The sequence below is a fragment of the Anomaloglossus baeobatrachus genome, chromosome 2 (assembly GCF_048569485.1).
Source record: "Anomaloglossus baeobatrachus isolate aAnoBae1 chromosome 2, aAnoBae1.hap1, whole genome shotgun sequence".
Classification (NCBI taxonomy): domain Eukaryota; kingdom Metazoa; phylum Chordata; class Amphibia; order Anura; family Aromobatidae; genus Anomaloglossus; species Anomaloglossus baeobatrachus.
In genome coordinates, this window is record NC_134354.1 from 140,945,789 (window position 1) to 140,969,861 (window position 24,073).

At 46.0% G+C, this 24,073-nt stretch overlaps 1 protein-coding gene across 5 annotated transcripts in view; it reads right to left on the reverse strand.

The window, feature by feature from the left end:
* APOO (apolipoprotein O) overlaps positions 1-24,073 on the reverse strand; it is a 124,435-nt gene that overhangs the window by 59,352 nt on the left and 41,010 nt on the right. For all 5 annotated transcript variants that reach the window (XM_075333389.1, XM_075333391.1, XM_075333392.1 and 2 more), the window contains 2 exons: positions 5,849-5,956; positions 3,752-3,871 (listed from right to left, as the gene is read on the reverse strand). In XM_075333389.1, the coding sequence (XP_075189504.1) occupies positions 3,752-3,871; positions 5,849-5,956 (228 nt within the window). The remainder of the gene's footprint in view (positions 1-3,751; positions 3,872-5,848; positions 5,957-24,073) is intronic.

Genomic DNA, 24,073 nt, shown 5'->3' on the forward strand with positions numbered 1-24,073 from the left:
CTCCAGCGATCCCTGCCAGGTCGGATTGCTGGTGGGATCGCTGGAACGTCGCTACGTGTGACGGAACCCTAACTCTTCGGGTTCCATGGTGGCTATCATTGAGTGGAGTGACTCCACCCTGAAGTGACAGAGATGAACTCGCTTGTTCAGGAGCTGGAGGTTCAGGATAGGCAGCACAAAGCCATCCTTTTTTGGAACACAAAAGATTTGGAATAGAAACCTGAGAAGCGCTCCTGGGAGGGAACAAGGATGATAACTTCTGATTTGAGAAGGGACAGGATGACTTGGAAGAATTTGTGAATCAAGCAAGGTCATTGGGGGAGAGAAGGGAACTCTATTTTGTAACCGGTGGAAACAATCTGTCTGATCCAAGCGTTGCTGATTACGGAAAGCTAGATGATCCTGAAAAGATGAAGATGCCTGTCCACTCTAAGGGATGAGGGCGTCCCGTCATGTGGAGGAAAACCCATTGTATCTGTAATGAGAAGACTTGCTTTGGCAACCGACATGACAGGGCCGGCTTGAACGACGGTTTCCTCTTCTCCTGCTGGACAGGAGACCAGTCGCAATGGATGGAGGGCCCCGTGAATAAAAACGGACGAAAGGAACTAAAGTGCCTTGTCTGTCTCTTGGCTGGGGAGCGCTTGGGCTTTAGCTGAAAAAGAGAGCTATTCTGTCCACCTGTGGCATCAGAGATGATTTGAGCTAATCGTGTTCCGAACAGCAATGGATCCTGGAAGGGAGGGCTGGAGAGACTTCTTTAAACCCGCATCAGCAGTCCAGACCCTGAACCATAAGACCCTGCGTATGGCCACAATGTTGCTGAACGATATTGTGAAGCATGACGCTGCATCCAGAGATGTGAATAGAAGATATTTCCCGGTGTGGTAAATCTGGTACTCAAATTCATCCGGGGGCACTAGAAAGACTCCCCTGCCGAAGGAGCTTCCCCCCGGCGGAGACTGATTTAGAAGTTGTGGTGGAGGTCAAAGCAAGGCAGAAAGACGTGCCAGCAGCCTTGAAGGTGGACTTGGCCAGGGATTCAATGTGCCTGTCAGTCGGATTTTTGAGGGAAGAGTCGTCTCAGAGTGGAAGACTCGTGTTGGTGACCAACTGAGAGATTGGATGGTCCATAACTGGAGAATCAGTCCAATTTTAAAGAAGATCAGAGCGAAAAGGATAAAAATACCCAATTGTCTCCGTCTCTGAAAACATCTTTCCAGATGCTCCCATTCCCTTGAAAAAATCCCATCAAACTCGTTGTGATTGGAAAACACCAGAGGGGGCCAGGCTTTCATCCTGGGCAGCAGGGGGTTCCTGTGGGACCTGCATTGTGGAGGTAATGCAGATGGGACAGAGAGCCGAGCTTTGACTGGAGGGCAGCTTTTTATTGCAGGAGGAACAGCAAAGTGTAGGATGATTGGAGAAGTGCAGGAGCAGATATCTCCAGGGATAGACATAGGGAATGGTAGGAGGAGATGACCATGCAAAGGAGTGTTAAGGAGCTGCAAGAACAGGTCCTGAAGCTGGAGATGCAATCTGGAAGTCCTGAGGCAGGCTGGCAACAGAAGCGCAGTGGACAGTGCTGACAGGAAGTCTGTAGTTGCAGTTAATAACGTCGGTAAGGGAGAAAGGATGTGGAGTCTATTGGATATCGCACGTGCGGGCAGTTTGTGCGTCTGTGATAGGCTCGATCCAAGGGATACAGTGATAGGCTGCAAGGAAGGAGGGCTTTGATTGGCAGATGAAAGCAGTGGGCAAGTTTAGAAAGATGCACGTAGGAAGCTGACAGGGCACATGGGAAGCTCACGGGGCCCGTGCAAAGTAGGCTTTGGCAAAGCTGGAGCCTACATTTTTGCGGACACCAACTGATGAAGCCGACGGAAACTATCGCAGCTCCCACCAATGATCGCTGAAAGGAGCTGTTTAAGGGAGGATAACTGTTGCACTGGGCAGAGAGAGGGGAATCTTGGGCCAGAACAGAAAGGGAAGCTCTACTGACCATGTGGGAACTCCCGCTGACCATGTAACTGTGTCATGAATCATGCTTCACAGAGTGGGAGACGGCTTCAAGGTCCCGAGAGGGAGTCTTTGGGGATGGATCTGTCTTCCCCTCAGTGGTGTCCTGTTTCACAGAGTGGGAGACGGATCCAAGGTCTCAGGAGGGAGTCTCTGGAGATGGATCTGGTTTTTCCCCAGCGTCATCTTGCTATGGTGGACAATTGGGCTGGGGATGGATAGCGAAGACGTCCATGCGGCCACCCTGAGACACTCTTGATGTGTTAGGGGGATAGGGCCCTGCCGGACACACCAGAGAGGGTACAATATGGTTCAGAGCACACTGTTCTTACTGTCTTTAAGGTGGGAAAGCAGGGTGAGCGGTTACACCAAGTCACAAGCTGTAGCTGAATGACAATGGGAAAAGATTAATAACACACAAGTTTAGGTGGAACCGGATCTGAAAGCAGACCCGTGTTCACCTCCTATTGACACTAAGCTAAACCTGATTAGTTGGGGCCAGTCAGTGAGTGTACCCTGCTAAAGAGGAGCTAACTTTTTTTTATTGCCTAGTGTCAGCCTCCTAGTGGCAACAGCATACAGCCATGGTCTCCTGCGTCCCCCAATGAAGCGAATGAGAAACAGTGATAATTGCTGACTATGGGCTGTAATTTAATATGCCAACTGATGCAAATGTAATCCTATCTGGAACCTCTTAGGTCCCCTGATGTTCTCCAACCGCTATGATAGCAGCATGTTTGCAGATTTCATTATTCTGATAAGTTAGTTCATATTGCTCAATAATACTGCAATCTTTGAAAAATTAACTTTATTACTGCAGTGTCCCATAAGCTAATGAGACAGGGCTAGTCAGGTTGTTGCTCTTCTCCCAGTTTTCTAAACAAGCCTTTCTCTGGGTGGTTGACATGGGCAGGGAGAGGGGAACCCTGGGCCAGGACAGATAGGGAACCCCCGCTGCCTCCCTTACCATGATGAGGATTGCATACAATCTACATCATAGTAAGATCATTATGCAGCTGTTAATAATTCACAGGAAAGCATGATGAAAAGACCCAAGGTAAGACAAGCCTGGGGGGAGCGACAACCTGACAAATTAGCCCTGCCTTAATGGTATATGTGATGCTGCAGTATAAAAGACTGCAGAGTGTGCAACATAGAAGTCCTTATCAGATTAAAGGAACACGCCAGCGGTTTTGTTTTTTTCTCAGCATTGGGCTGGTGATTTTAACCTAAGTTTCCTGCAACCTATGGCACCTTCAACTTTTACTGATGCCGGTCTGATCCCATGGCGCCATATGCAACTGCAACTTCTGGCTGGCTAGAAGTCAAAATTACATCACAAGATCTCCATGCAAGTCTATGAGTGCCAAAATGAGGCCAGAACGAGGATCTCATATACTTGCATTGAATAGTGATGCTGGCGCACTCCATGAAACAATGGAGCAGCCGGCAGGTCATAAACTGAGGGCGACTGAAGGGAGCGGCAGCAATAACAGATGAAGACGCCGGTTGGGGAGTATAAACAGGGGACTTGTATTTAAAGCATCAGTCGAATGGTGATATTACAAAAACCAAAACGCTGGCGTGGTGCTTTAAAGAAATATGCACCCATACCCCTATAGTGCCTTTTTTGGACAATCATGAATTTGACTGGTTCCCTCTAAAGATTACATTGTAATCCTATGTAGATAAAACACACTTATGTCAGCCATTGTGGCATATGGGACAGTACCTGACACCACTTAGTATATGGTGAGGTAGATGATCTCAGCCATGAAATTCCCTCCTCCAACTCTGTTTTCTCATCTGCAACATATCGTGTTTCTGGAACAGGACTGGAATACAGAGAAAGCTGCAAATATTACAGAACAAAATAGATTAAAATGCTATACATAAAACACAAACAAAACTAAGTGAAAATCAGGTAGTCAGGTGAGCCCATGTTTTTGCGGACCACTTAAGCGGGCTTTACACGCTACGACATCGCTCAAGCGATCTCGTTGGGGTCACGGAATTTGTGACGCACATCCGGTCGCTTTAGCGATGCCGTTGCGTGTGACACCTATGAGCGATTTTTCATCGTCGGAAAAACGTGAAAAATCGCTCATCGGTGACATGGGGGTCCATTCTCAAATATCGATACTGCAGCAGTAACAAAGTTTTTCCTCGTTCCTGTGGCAGCACACATCGCTCCGTGTGACACCACAGGAACGAAGAACCTCACCTTACCTGCGTCCCGGCCACAATGCGGAAGGAAGGAGGTGGGCGGGATGTTATGTCCCGCTCATCTCCGCCCCTCCGCTTCTATTGGGCGGCGGTTCAGTGACGCTGCTGTGACGTCGCTGTGACGCTGAACGAACCGCCCCCTTAGAAAGGAGGTGGTTCGCCGGTCACAGCGACGTCGCAGGGAAGGTTAAGTCCATGTGACGGGTCCTGGCGATGTTGTGCGACACGGGCAGCGATTGGCCCGTGTCGCACAACCGATGGGGGCGGGTACGCACGCTGGCGATATCGGTACCGATATCGCAGTGTGTAAAGCGGCCTTTAGTCAGCAAACAACCCGTTGACGTTTCAATAGCCCATTTACTATAATCAGTAAATGTTCTATACATGAAATTCACTTCTGAACAAAGCCTAAGTTTGCTTCCTACAAAGGTTATGCTAAGGTCTCATTTATACATGGTAATTCATTTAGTTCTAGTTACTTCTCAAATAGAAAGTCAAAAGATTGTGCAGTGTGACCAGCTGACATGTGCTGCTTACTTCAGTCTCCATGATGAAAATTAAAAACAGCTTAGGGCATAATGTGACTTCTTATTGTTGATGTCAAACTGGTTGTGGGTAAATCCCACTAAACAGATACCTGTTGGTTACAGTCACAACCTTTTCAAATTTCTCTCTGTCATTATAGGGAGTTTGATTTCACAGAGATCTTTGTCAGCATGATTATATAATGTATGATAAAGATGTGGCTGTAATACTGATTAAATCGATCCAATTGGATATTCTGTAATCACCAGTGGAAGTTTCCTGCTAATTAGATTTCGATGCAAAAAGACCAGATTATACACTGGGTCCTCTCCTCCCTGTCTGTGATTCCCAGGCCCCTACAGCTGCCTCTGGTCTGTGAATGACCTTCCTCCTCTGCTTGAAATCTCAGCAGTGACCTGTCATTCACAGACCAGAGGAGGGTTTGAGAAATCACTGACTGGAAAAACAAGATCCAATGCACAGTCCGGCCCATGTGCACCGAAATCTAGTTAGCAAGAAACATCAAATGGTGATTGAAGAACAAAAAATTTGAGTTAATCATCAAAGGTATAAATGTAATCAGTACTAGGCAGTGTGTGCACAATACGTTGATATGTTTTTTGATGCAGATTTGTCACAAATTTGCATGCCTATTTTTATGCCAGTAAAGTCAATGAGATTTCTGAAGTGCTGTGCATACGTTGCTTATTTTATTCCTTGGAGATTTGGTGCAGAAAATAATCTGCATGTCAATTGTTGGTGTGTTTTTAGTTCTTCCACCCATTCACTTCAATAAAAAAAAACCGCATAGTACAAAAAATGCATAAAAAATGAATGCCTTTTTTTGGTGCATTTTTCGGTACATTTTTCTGCCAGAAGGTGCAGATTCGATGCAGAAAATTTCTGCACCAAATACTCAACGTGCGCATATAACCTTACAGCGCCATTACAGCCATGTCTTTATTATACATTATAAAATCATGCTGGCAGGTTCACTTTAACAGCTACCATTGTTTGGGTTATGAAGTCATAAATACGTCCCCCGCCCACTGTGCAAATCATTTATATGTCAACTTACTTCTTCCACTTTTATGAGTGTCTTCGGTAGGGCCTTTGTTTCACTGGCTGCATGCACGTGTAGAGTAGCAAAACTCAGGCTAGTAGGAATAGCCATAAACTTCACTGCCTAATAAAGAAAGATTTTAATCAGTACATGTAAAATCAGGACAATCACCGTATATTGAACGGAGACTACAAAGCACAACACAAAGTAAGAAGTTGTTAAAGGGAACCAATCACCAGGATTTTAGTATATAATCTAAAGCCTGTGCTGTACTGGCACTTGCAGGCGGATTCTATACATACCTGTAGTGGGCAGCTCGGATGTTTAGCTTTTGAAATCCAAACAAGTAAAGTTTTAAAATTAGCTGCTTGTTGAGTGGCAGTTGCACTGGAGCAGATCATATATTCATAGATTATTCCCTCCCTCTGTTATAATTAGCATAAGTATTATACAAACAATTCACTCTGTCTGTTGCAGGACCTGTGTGAGGTCATACCCATGTGACCAGAAGGGGTGGGACCTCAGCCAACAAAGCTGGATACCAGATCACATGGTTAGGACCTCACACAGGTTCTGCAACAAAGTGAATAATTTGTAATATGGTTATGCTAATTCTAACAGAGGGAGGGGATAACTATGAATATATGATCTGTTCCATTGCAACTGTCACTCAAGCAGCTGCCAATTTTTTTAAACTTTACTTTCTTGGATTTGAAAGCCTAAACAACCAAGCTGACCACTAAAGGTATGTCGAGCATCAGCCTGATAGTGCCAGTATGGGTTATATACGAAAATCCTGGTGATTGGTTCCCTTTAAATCACAACTTCAGCATTTAATTTTTTCTTTTTTCAACGATGGAGTGGCACATTTAATCTAAGGTCACTGCCCCTACTCTTACACTTACCCTCCGACGTTTTCACCTTTTATCAGCAACGCTTCCGTCTCAATACAAGTCTATGAGATCAGGAAACACTGGGGAGATCCAGCAGGTCTCAAACTGCTGGAGACTGACAGGAGTAGCAGTAATAGAAAGTGAAGATAGAGAAGGGGGAGTATAAAGGGTGCTTTACACGCTAGCGATGTCGCGAGCGATAGCACCCGCCCCCGTCGTTCGTGCGACATGTGTTGAACGCTGCCGTAGCGAACAATATTGCTACGGCAGCGTCACACGCACATACCTGTTCAGCGACGTCGCTGTTGCTGCCGAACAATTCCTCCTTCAAGGGGGAGGTGCGTTCGGCATCACAGCGACGTCACAAAACGGCCGCCCAATAGAAGAGGAGGGGAGGAGATGAGCGCCTGGAACATGATGCCCACCTCCTTCCTTCCTCCTTTCCGATGGACGCAGGTAGGATGATGTTCGTCGTTCCTGCGGTGTCACACACAGCGATGTGTGGTGCCGCAGGAACGACGAACAACCTGCGGAATGAAACACCAACGACATTATAATTAGGAGCGACGTGTCAACAATCAATGATTTTTGCCATTTTTGCGATCGTTGATAGTAGCTCCTAGCTGTCACATGCTGCAATGTTGCTAACGACGCTGGATTTGCGTCACAAACACCATTACCCCGACGATATATCGTTAGCGATGTCGCAGCGTGTAAAGCACCCTTAAGAGTAGGGTCAGGGAATTTGGATTAGATTAGAAGCACCACTCCAACAGTGAAAAAGAAAAAATCCTGGAGTTTCGCTTTAATCGAAAGACTATAAATGATGAGATCAAAGCCATGATTTATCAGACAGTTTGCTTTAGAAAACTAGCACAAACCTGTTTCAAAACTCTGTGCATCACGTGGATTAAGCTGTGATAACGCACTATGGGAGAAACTATAGCCGAAGCAAAGATCATGGCAGGCATCGCACGCTTCTATAGCGCTTTATCAAAACTTGATCCACGTCCCTCTGCAAAGGCAGTCTGTGTACCTGATGAAGGTCAGAGTCAATAACTGAAATGTTGCATTCTCTCTTTGGGATTGCAAACAAATTCCCTACAATCTCATTTCTATACAAGTGTCTGGTTTTCGGATTTACAGTATGAAATAGCTGGGCCCCTAACAGTGCACCAGCCAACCTGAAGTACTGTAGTTACGGTAAATGGAATTGTGCACACCACTATACAGCTCTGCTAACCGGCATTACCGTATCGAAAACAATTACTGGTGTCAGCAACTTTTCACCAATGTCAATTAAGGGGGTTACATTGTTTTACTACATGTTTTTCTTTCCACTGGAGGCTAGATATTCTCTGTGTATTTTATGACGTTGGCATGTACTTATGTTGCTGTTGACTTTCATTGCAGGTCAAGGCTGTAATTAGGTTCAAAGTATACAGACATATATGCACTTGTTGTCAAGGCAACCATTAGAAAATCTTGGGTCTAAAACCTGCTTTACACGTTGCAATTTCGCATACGATATCGTATGCGATTTGCAACGCCCCCATCGTATGTGTGGCACGTTCAATTTGTTGAACGTGCCGCACAAACGATTAACCCCCGTCACACGTACTTACCCGTCATACGACCTCGATGTGGGCGGCGAACGTCCACCTCCTGGAGTGGGAGGGACGTTCGGCGTCACATGGCAGCCGGCCAATAGAAGCGGAGGGCCGGAGATGAGCGGGACGTAAACATCCCGCCCACCTCTTCCTTCCGCATTGCCGGCTGGAGCCGCGGGAGGCAGGTAAGATCTGTTCAATGTTCCCGGGGTGTCACACACTGCGATGTGTGCTGCCTCGGGAACATTGAACAACCAGACGCGCAATTCGTCAGGATTCAACGATGTGTATGCGATGAACGTTTCAACGTTCTATTGCAATCGCACGTACCTGTCACACACTACAATGTACCTTACGATGCCGGATGTGCGTCACTTACGACGTGACCCCGCCGACACATCGTAAGATATATAAAGCGGGCTTAAGGCTAGTTTCACACTTGCGTTGAACGGCATCCGTTGCATTGTGTTGTGTGACGAATGCAACAGATGCGTTGCATTTAGTAGCACAACGGATGCAACGGATAGTACAAAACAATGGAATCAGCTTTTTTTACACTTACCGTCGGCAGATTATTGTGAACGATTAGCTGATCGCGCACAGCAGCCGGTCGCCAGGTGATCAGCCGATCGCTTACAGCAGCCGGTCGCCGGGTGATCAGCTGATCGCTCACAGCAGCCGGTCGCCGGGTGATCAACTGATCGCTCACAGCAGCCGGTCAGCGGGTGATCAGCTGATCGTTCGGCCACCGAGAATGTAGGGGGGAGGAGTGCGGGCTGTGTGGAGCCAAGCGGGGCCATGATGCTGAGAACAGGTGTGTGTGCGCAATGCACTGCGCATGTGTGTGTACGCCTGCGTGTGTGTGTGCGCGCGTGCGCGTGTGTACATGCAGAGTGGAGTGCGGGAGGGGGCGGAGCCAAGTGGGGAAGTGTCGGGCTCCCTGCACACGTAGCCAGGGTAAATATCGGGTAACTAAGCAAAGCACTTTGCTTGGTTACCCAATATTTACATTGGTTACCAGTGTACACTGCTTAACACTGGCTCCTTGCACACGTAGCCAGGGTAAATATCGGGTAACTAGGCAAAGCACTTTGCTTGGTTACCCGATGTGTACCCTGGTTACGGGTGCAGGGAGCCAGAGAGAGCATGCACAGTGAAATCCTAAGGATTCCGCTGCTCAGAAAAACATTACATGCTGCGCTCCCTCCGCCCGGCGGAAGCAACGCAGCGTCGGCCAGCGGAAGCAACGCAGGTACTTTTAGCACAATCCGTCATCCATACAAGCCTATGGGAAACAGCGGAATCCATTAACGGATTCCGCTGTTTTCCAAAAGGGCGGATTGTGACGGAAGGAAAAAAACGCAAGTGTGAAAGTATACAGTTCAAGAATCAGGCACCCTGTGACCAAACATCACTTCTATATTCTCATTCCAGGCGTAGGCAAATTTTAGAATACACAAATCTATAGCCACTCTTACACACAAGATTCTCTAACACAGAACATTAAGGCTATTACAGATTTGTGGCAGAAAAAAAGCACCAAACACCTCCTGCGGTTTTGGTAGGAGCATTTTTTTGCATGCAACAAGGAATTGGCTGTCAATAAAGCTTGGTTAATAAAAAAGAAAAAAAAAAAAAAAAGCTTTCTTGATGTCATTTCCTGTTACATTGTCCTGCTCCTGATGACATCACATCGTGTTTTAGCCATGAGTTTTTTGTGTTAAAAACCGCTGCAAAAATGTGGCAAAACCGCACCTAAAACTCACTGGGTGAACAAATGCTGCAAATCCAAACCAATAACTGTTATGCCACAAATCTGCAAGGACAAAAAAATGCAGCATTGGTGCAGGACTTTAGAAATCTCAGACTTTGCTGGCTTCAACATGGGTATGCAGCATTTGGTGCAGATTTTGGAAAAAAAACAAAAGTGTAAAAAAACCGCAGCTTGTGCACAAGGCCTTAAGTGATTTTATGATTTAGGAAAACCTAAACCTAGTATCTTGTATATCTGTATTGAAAAAAAATAACAAAAAAGGATAGGATTGACAAGCCTACGGTTAGGTGGATTCATAACTGGCTCAGTAATTGTAAATGGTAAAAAATGGTTGCACATCCAATTGGGAGAATGTTTCAAGTGGACTACCACAAGGCTCTGTCTTGGCCCCAGTGTTGTTCAACGCTTTTATAAATGATCTAGATAAAAGGAACTGTAGGTAAACAAATCAAATTTTACAACTAGGCAAAAAAAACTAAAAGAAACATTTACAGAATGGGAGGAATAGAACTAAACAACAGCACTTGTGAAAAAGACTTTGGGTATATTAATAGGTCACAGACTTCACATGAGCCAACAGTGTGATGCAGCAGCAAAAAAGGCAAACACAGTTTAGGGATGTATTAAAAGAAACAGAGTCCAGTTCATGTCAGACCTAATTTGGAATACTGGTATTCCAAATACAGTTCTGGGCACCACATTTATAAATAAAAAAAAAAATCAAAAAAAAAAATCACAACATTGAAAAACAATCAAAGTCAGAAAAGAGCTACCAGGACGGTGAGAGAACTGCAAACTACCGTATGTCCTACAAGGAACAGTTAAAGGATCTGGGAATGTTTAGATTCCAAACAAGAAGGGTAGGAAGAGACTTAATATCACAGTGTAGAGGGACCAGCCATATTTTCATTTGAACATGGAAAAACAAGAAGCAATGGAATGAAACAGAAAGGGAGAAAATTCAGATTAGATAATAAAAAACACTTTTTGACAGTGAAGGTGATCAAAAAGTGGAACATGCTGCCACGAGAGGTGGCAAGTTCTCCTTCAATGGAAGTCTTCAAACAGAGGCTGGACAGACATAAGCCCGAGATGGTTTAATGAATCCTTTTTGAGCAGGGAGTTAAACACGATGACCCTGGAGGTCCCTTCCAACCGTAACATTCTACGATTCAATGCAAGTCTGTCACCAGGCTTCAGTGTTTTAAAATAATTCTATATATTATATATACAAAATTTCTTTACTCTGCTGCCTTGATGTCTGCTATTGTCTGCAGCGTTGACAATATGACAACAGCGCTGCAGCCAATCAGTGGGCTCAACGGCTCGTGCCACCAACTCAGTCAGAGCAGCTGAGCTCAGTTACTGACTGCAGCGTTGTCGACGTGACATCAGTGTCGTAGACTCTAGAGCAGTGATGGTGAACCTATGGCACCCTTGCCTCCAGGGGCACGCAGAGCCCATTCTGCTGGCACGCGTGCTGTCGCCTGATCCTGCCGCTTTCATCTGCTGGTGCAGTCGCGCCGGCAGATGAAAGCTGTGTTGGAGCGGAGGAGACATTTCTCCTCGCTCTGACGCTCCTCCTCCCCCCAGGCTTCAGGTGTGTTGCCTAGGAGACGGAGGAGCATCAGTGAGCGTCGCCGGCGTAATGACGTCTTCTGGCCGCGTGGGAACTGAGGGGACCCAGCGGCGCGCAGTGGGGGAGCGTGTGCAGGAAGGTAAGTTGTGTGTTGCTTTTTTTTTTATAACTCGTGTGCGGCTGTGCCAAGGTGGGGAGGGGGGCAGTGCCAGCATGGGGTGGGGGAACGCAAATGCCAGCATGGGGTGGGGGAGGGGAAACACACATGCCAGGTGGGGGTGGGGGAATGCACATGCCAGGTGGGGGTGGGGGAATGCACATGCCAGGTGGGGGTGGGGGAACGCACATGCCAGCATGGGGTGGGGGAACGCACATGCCAGCATGGGGTGGGGGAACGCACATGCCAGCATGGGGTGGGGGAGGTGGGAACGCACATGCCAGCATGGGGTGGGGGAGGGGGAACGCACATGCCAGCATGGGGTGGGGGAGGTGGGAACGCACATGCCAGCATGGGGGGAAACATGCATGCCAGCATGGAGGGGAACATGCTTGCCAGCATGGGGGGAGGGGGACACATGCATGCCAGGATGGGGAACAATACATGCCAGGATGGAGGAAACATGCATGCCAGGATGGGGAAACCATGCATGCCAGGATGGGGAAACCATGCATGCCAGGATGGAGGAAACCATGAATGCCAGGATGGAGGAAACCATGCATGCCAGGATGGAGGAAACATGCATGCCAGGATAGAGGAAACATGCATGCCAGGATGGAGGAAACATGCATGCCAGGATGGAGGAAACATACATGCCAGGATGGGGAAACATGCATGCCAGGATGGAGGAAACATACATGCCAGGATGGGGAAAACATACATGCCAAGATGGAGGAAACATGCCATGATAGGGCACATTTACCAGGAAGGGGAACATTTACCAGGAAGGGGTACATGCTAGGAAGGGGGACATTTACCTGGATGGGGGTACATTTACCTGGATGGGTGTAAATTAACCAGGATTAGGAACATTTACCAGGATGGAGGACATTTACCAGGAATGGGGTACATGCCGGGATGGCGGAACATTTACAAGGATGGGCAATATGTCAGGATGGGGTACATTTACCAGCATGGGGGAACATGCCAGAATGGGGTACATTTACCAGGATGGAGGACATTTACCAGGATGAGGTACATTTACCAGGATGGGGCCATGATGGGGACAAATATACCAGAATGTAGGAAATATATATCCAGATGGGGGACATGTTTACCAAGAAGTGGCCCAGGAAGGGGACATAACTACACAATGAAAGGGGAGGGGAGCAAATCGTACGTCTTTTTGGGATTTCAAGATGTTCAGACTTTGAAATGTAGATGTGGATTACAGGGTGAAAATTGATTGCATTCCAGGCTAAAATCTCTGTCTAATATGCTGCAATTTTTTCCAGAAAGATCAATCCAACTGCTGTGTCTGGAAAGGGCTCCGCTTCAATGTGTGGTAAACATGCATGAGCGTGATGCCCCCTGCTGAAGAGAAGACTGCAAAGGTAAGATTAAAATCAATTATTTACATGATAGGATTGGTTGGCACTTCGGAAAAATAATTGGGTTTAGGGCTACAGTTTGGGCACTCGGCCTGTAAAAGGTTCGCCATGACTGCTCTAGAGAATGAGTACAGTACAGTTTATTAAAAAAGATACTGCAGCTGGGGCACAGGGGAAAAAACTTTAATATTCGGACTCAATTACACTTGGTCACTCATAAGTCTATGTAAAATTATGGCAATACCTCATCATGGATTTTATTGCAGATTTCCTCCTATGTATTGAACACAGGGCCGGCGTCAGCACCCGGCACACCCGGGCAAATGCCGGGGCCCACTCTCAGTGGCAGGAGTGGCATACCGCCAATTGCAGCAGGCCATGCCACTGCTAGTTGGGGAGACCTGATGCCACTCTGTCACTTGCCTCCCCCCTGTCGAGGATGAAACTTTCAATTGTATCGGCATCGCAGTTGCCGATACATTTGACAGCAATGATAAGATGGAGCTGTGCGCTGCCTCTCTCATCATTCTCTCGCTGTGTCTGTCTGCGCTATGACACCTCAGCACCAGAGCGAGATGACGTCAACACTGCGCGCCTGCAGTGAGTGCTGAAAGGTCAGAATGACAGAGCAGTGGACACGCTGGGGAGACCGGAACAGTGGGGGAACAAGGAGAAGTGAGTATGAGTAGGTATTCAATCACGGTGGCCAGATGACTATGAGGGTGCATTAAATAAGGTGCCTAATACATGAAAGTGCCTAATACTATCTGGGTCTGCATTGTGCTATATGCGGGTTGTATTCTACATGAGGGTACCTAATGGTATCTGGGTCTGCAGTGATCTATATGTGGGTTATATACTACATGAAGGTGCCTAATACAATCTGGGTCTGCATTGTGCTATATGTAGGCTGAATACTACATGAAGGTGCCTAATGCTATTTGGGTCTGCATTGTGCTATATAGGTTCTGTGTACTACATGAAGGTGCCTAATGCTATATGGGTCTGCATTGTGCTATATGGGGGATGTATACTACATGAGGGTGCCTAATGCTATATGGGTCTGCATTGGGCAAAATGTGGGCTGTATACTACATAAGGGTGGATAATGCTATATGGGGCTGCATACTACATGAGGGTGCATAATGCTATATGGGGCTGCATTGTGCTATATAGTGGCTGTATACTACATGAGGGTGCATAATGCTATATGGGGCAACATTGTGCTATATAGGATTGCATAGTGCTATATACTACATAAGGGTGCATAATGCTATATGGGACTGCATTGTTCTATATGGGTGCTGTATACTACATGAGGATGCATAATGCTATATTGGGCTACATTGTGCTATATGGGGATGCATAGAGCTATACGAGTGCTGTATACAACATGAAGGTGCATAATGCTATATGGGGGCTGCATAGTGCTATATGGGGGCTGCATAGTGCTATATGGGGGCTGCATAGTGCAATATGGCGGCTACATAATATTACATTGGGGTTGCATAATATTATATGGAAGACTGTGGGGGGGTTCATAACACTATATGGAGGAATATGGGGGCTGTATACTACTATACCCCCGGAGTTGTATGTCCCCTCCACCCCAGTGCTATATAACCCCAGAGCTGTATGTGCCCCCACCCCGGTGCTGTATGCCCCCCCAGAGCTGTATGTCCCCCACCCTAGAGCTATATATTACTCAACCCCAGTGCTGTATACCCCCTAGAGCTGTGTGTCCGACCTCCAGTGCTGTACACCCCCAGAGCTGCATGTCACCCCCTCACCCCAGAGCTGTTTGTCCCCCCACCCCAGTACTGTATACCCCCAGAGCTGTATGCCCCCTCCCTAAAGCAGTATGGTCCCCCCTACCCCAGAGCCACTGCCCCCCCACTAGAGCTGTATGCCACCCTCTGGAGCTTTATGCCCCCTATTGCTGTATATCCCTCCTTTCCTCAGTAATATGTATGTCCCGAAGTAATGTGTATGTCCCCAGCCTCTCCTGTGATGTATATACAGCAGTGTCAGTGTGCTCTATCTGTGGCCATGTCTGTTAGTGAAGGCCACAAATCAGTGTGGCACAGACACATGCCCAGGATGAGCTGGATGGGAGACAAGCAGGGAGGTGATGAGGCTGTTGCCAGCTTCCCAATATTTGAAATATCTCTAATGTGTCTGTGTGTGCATGTACAGGGCCGGCGTCAGCACCCGGCACACATGGGCAAATGCCGTGGCGCTGGACAGCTGGGGGGCCCACTCGCCGTCTTCAGTCCTGCAGGCCCCAGGCTGGGTTTCGGCAACTGCAGGTGCTTGGGCTGGCAGCCGTACTCAGGGCTGCCGTCAGGGCATTTCAACCGTGACTCCTGTAAGGGGCCCCGCGAGCAGAAGCCAGGAGGGGTCAGGGCCGCTGACAGCCCAGGCCCCTCCCCTTTTATCTCTCAGCTCACCGGGCTTCAGGGGGCGGGGCCGCCATCAGGGCAATGAGGGGGCGCGGGTCGCTCACAGAGAGCTGCCCTCTCTCTTCCTGCCTGCATTGATCTATGTGATCGGCAGAGCAGGGCAGGAAATGTACTGACCAGAACGGAGGCTGAGAAGGTGAAGGACCTTGCCTGATTACATGACCGGTGAAGAGGCAGGTCCTGGTGTTCAGCTGCTGCAGCCTCCCTGCAGCTCCTAGTGACTTCTCTCCTGCTCTCTAACGATCAGGAACTGCAAGATGAGGTACTGTATAGTGTGTGTAACTGTGCATGTAGTCGGTGTCTCTCTCATGCTCTGTTTCCGTCTCTGTCTCTCATTCCCTGTCTCTCTCTCATTCCCTGTCTCTCTCTCATTCCCTGTCTCTCTCTTATTCAGTCTGTCTCTCTCATTCCCTGTCTCTCTCTTATTCAGTCTGTCTCTCTCATTCCCTGTCTCTCCACTGATATCATATTACCTCACACATAAGCTTCTTACACTACGAATGTCCTTTGTTGCCTATAGCAACCAATCACAGTCCTATTAATGAACTGTAGCTTCCAGCTCCATTGACTTTAATGTAAGGAGTTTTTTTGGAGAATAACTAAAGCGCGGGGTTAAATTTTCCCCTCAAAATTTGGGGCTCATCATTTTGATGACCCAAAAAACGGTGCATGCAGCTTTTTTCGGGCTGTCAAAATGACGACTAGCGGTTAATCTTTGATTGGTGAGGACTGTTTTCAGAATTGGAGATTTTCCAAGATGTATATCTATGTATGTCAGTGTATTTGACTGTATAGGTTTATGTCTGTCTATATGTATTTTTTGAGAATATGTTTTAAAGGGAACCTGTCACCACTTTTTTGGCGTATAAGCTGTGGCCACCACCACCACCACAGCATTCTACGTCATACACACTCGCCAAACTTCAAAAAAACTGACCCGCACATCCTACAAATGTGAATAGGTGCCAGCTGAAAAAACATAGTAAATACAAAATGCATACAGCTGCACACTAAAATGCCATCAATGTATAAGGGAACTCGGGTACTGCATTACTGCATTGGCCCTGGGAGAGAACAGGTAAAATTAGTACACCAACCTTAACCTGAAAAGTAAATTACAGAACCAAAAATTAATGTGAAAACTAGGGAATATTTTACTTTTTCTCAAGAAAAAAGTGGCATGTAGTTCACTACTCCATAGAGCACATTGTTACTGCAACTAGTATTAAAAAAAAAAAAAAGTTATAGATATGTCATTTTTGGGGGGGGGGGGGGGGGTAGGGAGAGACAGTCAATAGGCCTGTATAAGAAAACACTGCAGATATTTCAAAAAACTGACCCGCACATCCTACAAGTGTGTATAGGTGCCAGCTGAAAAAACATAGCAAATACAAAATGGATACAGCCACACACTAAATGCCATCAATGTATAAGGGAACTCTGGTACTGCATTACTGCTATATGAAAAAATGATATTTTTAGTTTATGAATTGGCCAATGCATGTAAGCCCGGAAACTAACGGCAAGGTAAATCTCAATAATCCGGGTACCTAACTAAAATGCCACTATCTAGGTTAAAAACATCCGTGTCTGGGCAGCTAGACTAAAAAATCTAACTTGAAATGCCACTATTTGGACTAACCTCCATTTACTATATACATTCATGGCATTTAGTGTGCAGCTGTATGCATTTTGTTGTTGCTATGTTTTTTTCAGTTGGCACCTATTCACATTTGTAGGATGTGCGGGTCAGTTTTTTTGAAGTTTGTAATGAGTCTCTTTCTGACTGAGCACTCCGCCCTATAAACCAGGCTGTGTTCATGATCCTTATACCAGGAGTCCTAGCTGCCCAAACATGGAGGTTAGTCCAAATAGTGGCATTTCAAGTTAGAATTTTTTAGTCTAGCTGCCCAGACACGGATGTTTTTAACCTAGATAGTGGCATTTATTTAGGTACCCGGAATATTGAGATTTACCTTGCCGTTGGTTTTCGGGCTTACATGCATTGGCCAATTCATAAACTAAAAATCTCATTTTTTCATATAGCAGTGATGCAGTACCAGAGTTCCCTTATACATTGATGCCATTTTAGTGTGCAGCTGTATGCATTTTGTATACATAATCGCCGGTCCTGCGCAGGCGCACTACAATACTTTGATCTGCCCTGCTCAAGACCTGAATGCCGGCACGTGTTTATGACGTCGGACGCGTCATTCACCGCAGCTAGAGAAGAACAAAGATGGCCAAAAGAGGCAGCATCGGCACCGGACAACGGAGACGTCCATATGGCCAACCATGCGACCGTTAGGTAAGTATTATAAAGTGTTTTTTATGTTCTCACAGCGGCCTTGGCTCTTATATACAGCATGTTACAATGCTGTATATAAGAGCCCGGTGATGGTGGCCACAGCTTATAGGCCAAAAAAGTGGTGACAGGTTCCCTTTAAATATGTATGTATGCCTGTATGTGTATGTATCTGTGTATGTGGGTGTCTACGTGTGGATGGGGCCCACTGAGACTCTTTCGCCCGGGGCCCACAAGAACCTGGAGCTGGCCCTGTGCATGTATGATGTGTGTATCTATGTATGTCAGTGTATATGACTGTCTAGATTTATGTCTATTTATATGTGCTTTTGGGAATTTCTCTTTAAATATGTATGTGTACATATGCCTTTATGTGTATGTATGTATGTATATATATCTGTACATGTCTATGTGTGGATGGGGCCCACTGAGACTCTTTTGCCCGGGGCCCACAAAAACCTGGAACCGGCCATGATTGAACGTATTAGTGAAATCCATTGGGAAGTCTACAAATAGGAAATACATGCTTCGGATTTAAATTCCCCACCGAATGTCAATTTTTATGAAGATTGTTTTCCAGTGTATGAGATTCTTTACCAAGCTGCTGTGCATACAGGAAAAAAAGCCACCAGCTGTCCTCATGCGGTGAGGGGTGGAAAGAGGCTTGGGGGCTTTACGCTCATAAATAGTCTGGACTAAATGATGTGTCCAATGTAATTTTAATTGCTCTTATTATCCAAACAGAGGCAATAAACAAATACCATAGTGCAGTACAAAATGAGTCCACAGTAGTGCCAAATATAACAATGCAGTACAAATTGTGAACACAGCAGTGCCAAACAAAAGCTAAACTGAGGCACAAAAATACTTCAATAATATGGCCGAGCAAATTCCACAAGGTAATAGCGGCCACAGTGTGAAATATCGCACACAGCACCATTAAAACCAGTGTTAAACATAAAACCTCACAAGATCCACCATAGAAATCCCACAGTGGAGTAACAAATACTTCCATAGTGGCACCAAATATCTTAAAGGGAAGCAATCACCAAGATTTTGGTATATAAGCTAAAGCCAGTGCTATACTGGCACTATTAGGATGATTCTATACATACAGTGCTATACTGGCACTATCAGGCTGAGTCTATACATACAGTGCTATACTGGCACTATCAGGATGATTCTATACATACAGTGCTATACTGGCACTATTAGGATGATTCTATACATACAGTGCTATACTGGCATTATCAGGCTGAGTCTATACATACAGTGCTATACTGGCACTATCAAGATGATTCTATACATACAGTGCTATACTGGCACTATCAGGATGATTCTATACATACAGTGCTATACTGGCACTATCAGGCTGAGTCTATACATACAGTGCTATACTGGCACTATCAGGATGATTCTATACATACAGTGCTATACTGGCACTATTAGGATGATTCTATACATACAGTGCTATACTGGCATTATCAGGCTGAGTCTATACATACAGTGCTATACTGGCACTATCAGGATGATTCTATACATACAGTGCTATACTGGCACTATCAGGATGATTCTATACATACAGTGCTATACTGGCACTATCAGGCTGAGTCTATACATACAGTGCTATACTGGCACTATCAGGATGATTCTATACATACAGTGCTATACTGGCACTATTAGGATGATTCTATACATACAGTGCTATACTGGCATTATCAGGCTGAGTCTATACATACAGTGCTATACTGGCACTATCAGGATGATTCTATACATACAGTGCTATACTGGCACTATCAGGATGATTCTATACATACAGTGCTATACTGGCACTATTAGGATGATTCTATACATACAGTGCTATACTGGCATTATCAGGCTGAGTCTATACATACAGTGCTATACTGGCACTATCAGGATGATTCTATACATACAGTGCTATACTGGCACTATCAGGATGATTCTATACATACAGTGCTATACTGGCACTATCAGGATGATTCTATACATACAGTGCTATACTGGCACTATCAGGATGATTCTATACATACAGTGCTATACTGGCATTATCAGGCTGAGTCTATACATACCTGCAGTGGTCAGCTCGGATGTTTAGATTTGAAAATCCAAGAAAGTGAAGTTTATAAAATTAGCTGCTTCTGTGACAGAGCGGGGGAGGGGATAACTATGAATATATCATCTGCTCCTTTGCTGCTGATAGTGCCGATATAGCACTGGCTTTAGGTTATATACAAAAATCCTGGTGATCCTGCTTTAATATACTTTAAAATACCCAATGGCAGTGCTAACAAAAAGCATAGACAACTGGATTTTTTTATGCAGATAAGCTTTTAATGCCTGTCTGCTTGGTTTTGGTAAAAGTAATAAACGGAGTGTTAATCATCATCTCATGCTGCAGTACTGCCTCTCCACTGCTGCTCTGATCATTGTTAACAAGCTGCAATGGTGACATCAAACCTAAGCAAATATGACCACTACAGCCAATGACTGGACCACTCAGTGGTTAGAGATGTAGACAGCATGACAGTATTAAGCCCAGAAATAGGTTGACGCGGTTAAATGATATCAATCTGTCGTCATCAAATATAGGAGCAGCGGCAGAGAGGCAGCACTGGAGCAAGTAACACTGAGCTCATTAGTGCGACCAAGTCATCAGTGGGAGAAAGCAGCTTCTGATGTGATAATGAGCTGTTCTTGTGTCTGTGCACCTTTCAGTGCTAAACCTGGAGCCCATTCGGTAGGGGTGGGGGGTATACAGTCTGCAGCATTAGACATCACCAGCACAGATGCTGATCGCAGCTCTGCAGCAGACATCTATACTGCTGCATTTGTGTGCCAAAGCCTGCAGGCGCATCCTAGTGTTCATAGTCCGCCATACCAGGAGCATGAAGCCAGGAAAATGCAATATTGGTGAATAATGAGGAGACATTAATCACTAGTGGAAACAAAATGAGGTGCCATATTTTTTCAGAAGGTATGAGTCTCCATATAGCAATAACAGCTGTAGTGCCCTGATGGCGGAGCTGCATGTCGTACACTGCGCTTTTGGTCAAAATGAAATAAAACTTTGAAAATAGAAATCTACTGACAACTGAAGTGAACATTTAGGCTATGTGTCCACGAGAGAATGTAGCTGCGGATTTTTCTGCATCAAAATCCGCGGCTTTCCCGCAAAATCCGCAGCTTTTCAAAAGGTGCGGATTTGCCGCGGATTTACCGTGGAATTGCCGCGGATTTGATGCGGATTTTGGTGCGGATTTTTTTTCCCAATTTTAAAGCCAAAATCCGGATGAAAATCCGCAACAATAATTGACATGTTGCAGATTTTTCCGGATCAAAATCTGCACGAAATCCGTTGTGGAAAAATCCGCAGCATGGGCACAGCATTTCCAAAATGCCATAGAAATGGCTGGGAAGTGCTTGAGCTGCAGATTTTCGGGAAATCCACGGCTTTTCCACGAGAAATCCGCGGCAAAATCCGCGCATTTTCCACAGCGTGGACACATAGCCTTATTGACTTCTCAATGTCACATATAAATTAGGCAGCAAATAAAAAGTCAATTCATTAAAGCACCACTCCAGCGTTTTTTGTTGTTCTTTTTTTAAGTGCTTGAGTGGCACTTTAAATCTACATTCCCAGTCCCCTGTGATATACTCCTTCCGGTGTCTTCACCATTTACAGACGCCAGTTCAGTCCCACGGCGCCATCTTGTGACTGTAACTTCTGACTAGTCGGCAGTCAAAAGTTATGTCACAAGCTCCAAATGCATCTCTATGAGAAGTAGAAGGAGGCTCTCATAGACTTGCATTGATTTGTGACCTCCGACGCTGCAAGAAAGAAGCTGCTGGCAGGTCACAAACTGAGGGACACTGCTCGCAACAGCTGAGATAGAAGATGAAGCTGCCGGAAGGGGAGTATCAGACAGGTGTAAGGGGACTTAAGATTGAAAGCACCACTCCCGAGGTACAATAAAAAAAAAGACAGGTGTGGTAGCTTTAAGTTGATGCTTTGAGAGGAAGTAAAAATGTGAAAATATAAAGATTAGGGAGGAGCGGATCCGAACTGCAAAAGTCCGGATCCGCGCGGTTTCAAAGATGCCCAGGTGCTGGACATGGATCCGGGATTCCGGGTGCACGATCCAGATCCGGCACTGGGGAAATTAATTGAAAAATAAAGAAAATAAGAAATAAGTGAGTTTCATACTTAGGAGACTTGGTGTCAAACTTGGCGGCAAACTGCTTCCGGGTCGCGCAATCACTTCCTGTACTGCACAGTACAGCTTTCCGTGCTTTCCCCACCCACCGGCCGTCCTGTTGTCTGTGATTGGTTGCAGGCAGACGCGCCCCCAGCCTGTGACAGCGTCTGCCTGCAGTCATCACTCATCGCGGCTCAGTCATAGGCTATACTCACAGCCGGCGCTGGCTGTGAGATGTAGCAGAGCTGGAAGCGGTGTGTGATCTCGTGTGGATTACGCCGGACCTACAGGGTGTTTGAAGTTAATAAAAAGTGGTGAAGGAGGTGTGTTTTTGTATTTTATTCCAAATAAAGAATTTTTCTCTGTGTTTGTTCTTATTTACTTTCATGTAAAGGTTAATGATGGAGGTAGCTCAAAGACGCCTGTGCCATTACTAATCTAGGGCTTAGTAACAGCTGTGCGCTGTTATTAACGCCTGCTATTACCCCGATTGCCATTGCACCAGAGCGATTCGGGAAGAGCCGGTAAAGCACTGGAATAGTCACATCTAATGGATGCGGCAATACAGGGCAACTGTGGGCTTAGAATACCAGCCCCCAGCTGGCTTTATCTTGGCTGGGGATAAAAATTAGGGGGACCGCACGTTGTTTTTTTTTTAAATTTCTTTATTTAAATAATAAAGAAAAAAAAGCCGCATGCAGTTTCTCTTAGGCTGGAGTCACACTTGCAAGGGACTCGCACAAGTCTGACATTGCTTCACCGGCACAGCCGCGCACACTTCTGACAGCAGCGTGCATGTGTTCTAGGTACATGCACACTCATGTTCAGTGAGCGACAAGCCGTGCTGGGTGATGTCAATCCAGACTTGTACGAGTCTGACATCGCATCACTGGCACAGCCGCACACTTCTGACAGGAGCATGCATGTGTTTCTGTGTACATGCATGCTCACCATAGTGACCTGCAGACACTTCCACTGCTTTCCCCGCCCACTGGCGCCTGTGATTGGTTGCAGTCAGCTGACAGTCTGCCACACGGGGTGAGGGCACGTCTAACTGCAACCAATTACACGTGCCGGTGGGCGGGCAAAACAGTGAATATTGAATTGTCGGCTCTGGAAGGGAAAAGCGTGACCCGGAAGGAGTTTGCCGCCATGACACAGACTGGGTGAGAATACTGCGCGCGCTCCTACCCCCCTATCCCTTCACCAACGTTTTTAATCTCCGGATTCTGGTCCCTATTGACTTACATGAGCACCGGATTCTGGAGCGGATCGGGATTTTTTTTAATTGAGCAGTGATCTGCCAGTCCTGTTTTGTGGGTCCGAGCAGCTCTATGAAAGATCTGAGCAACTCACAACCAACTTCGAAAGGCCAGGAGAACAAACCAGATCATTTGAAAAAAAAATTAAGTTCTGTGGGGTGTTTCTGCTATGCATTGGTTAGCACTAGTGATGAGTGAGTACTACCATGGCCGGCACTCGAAATGAGCAGGTATGATGCTTGTATATATCCAATGAAGAAGAAATCGGGTTTTAAGCCGTGCTATACCACATGATCAAGTCTTAATAAAATTTCCTTTATTGCAGATATAAGTCTACGCGTTTCAGAGATATATCCATCTCCTTCCTCAGGACATTCAAGATGATTTCTTGTATGTCCGGAGGAAGGAGATGGATATATCTCTGAAACGCGTAGTCTTATACCTGCAATAAAGGATTTTTTTATGATTGGATCCTGTGGTATAGCATGGCTTAAAACCAGATTTCTTCTTCATTGGATATATACACGTACTGCTCAGGGCTGCAGCTGACCACCAACAGTATAAGCTCTTCCAGGGGTTGTGACTTTCAC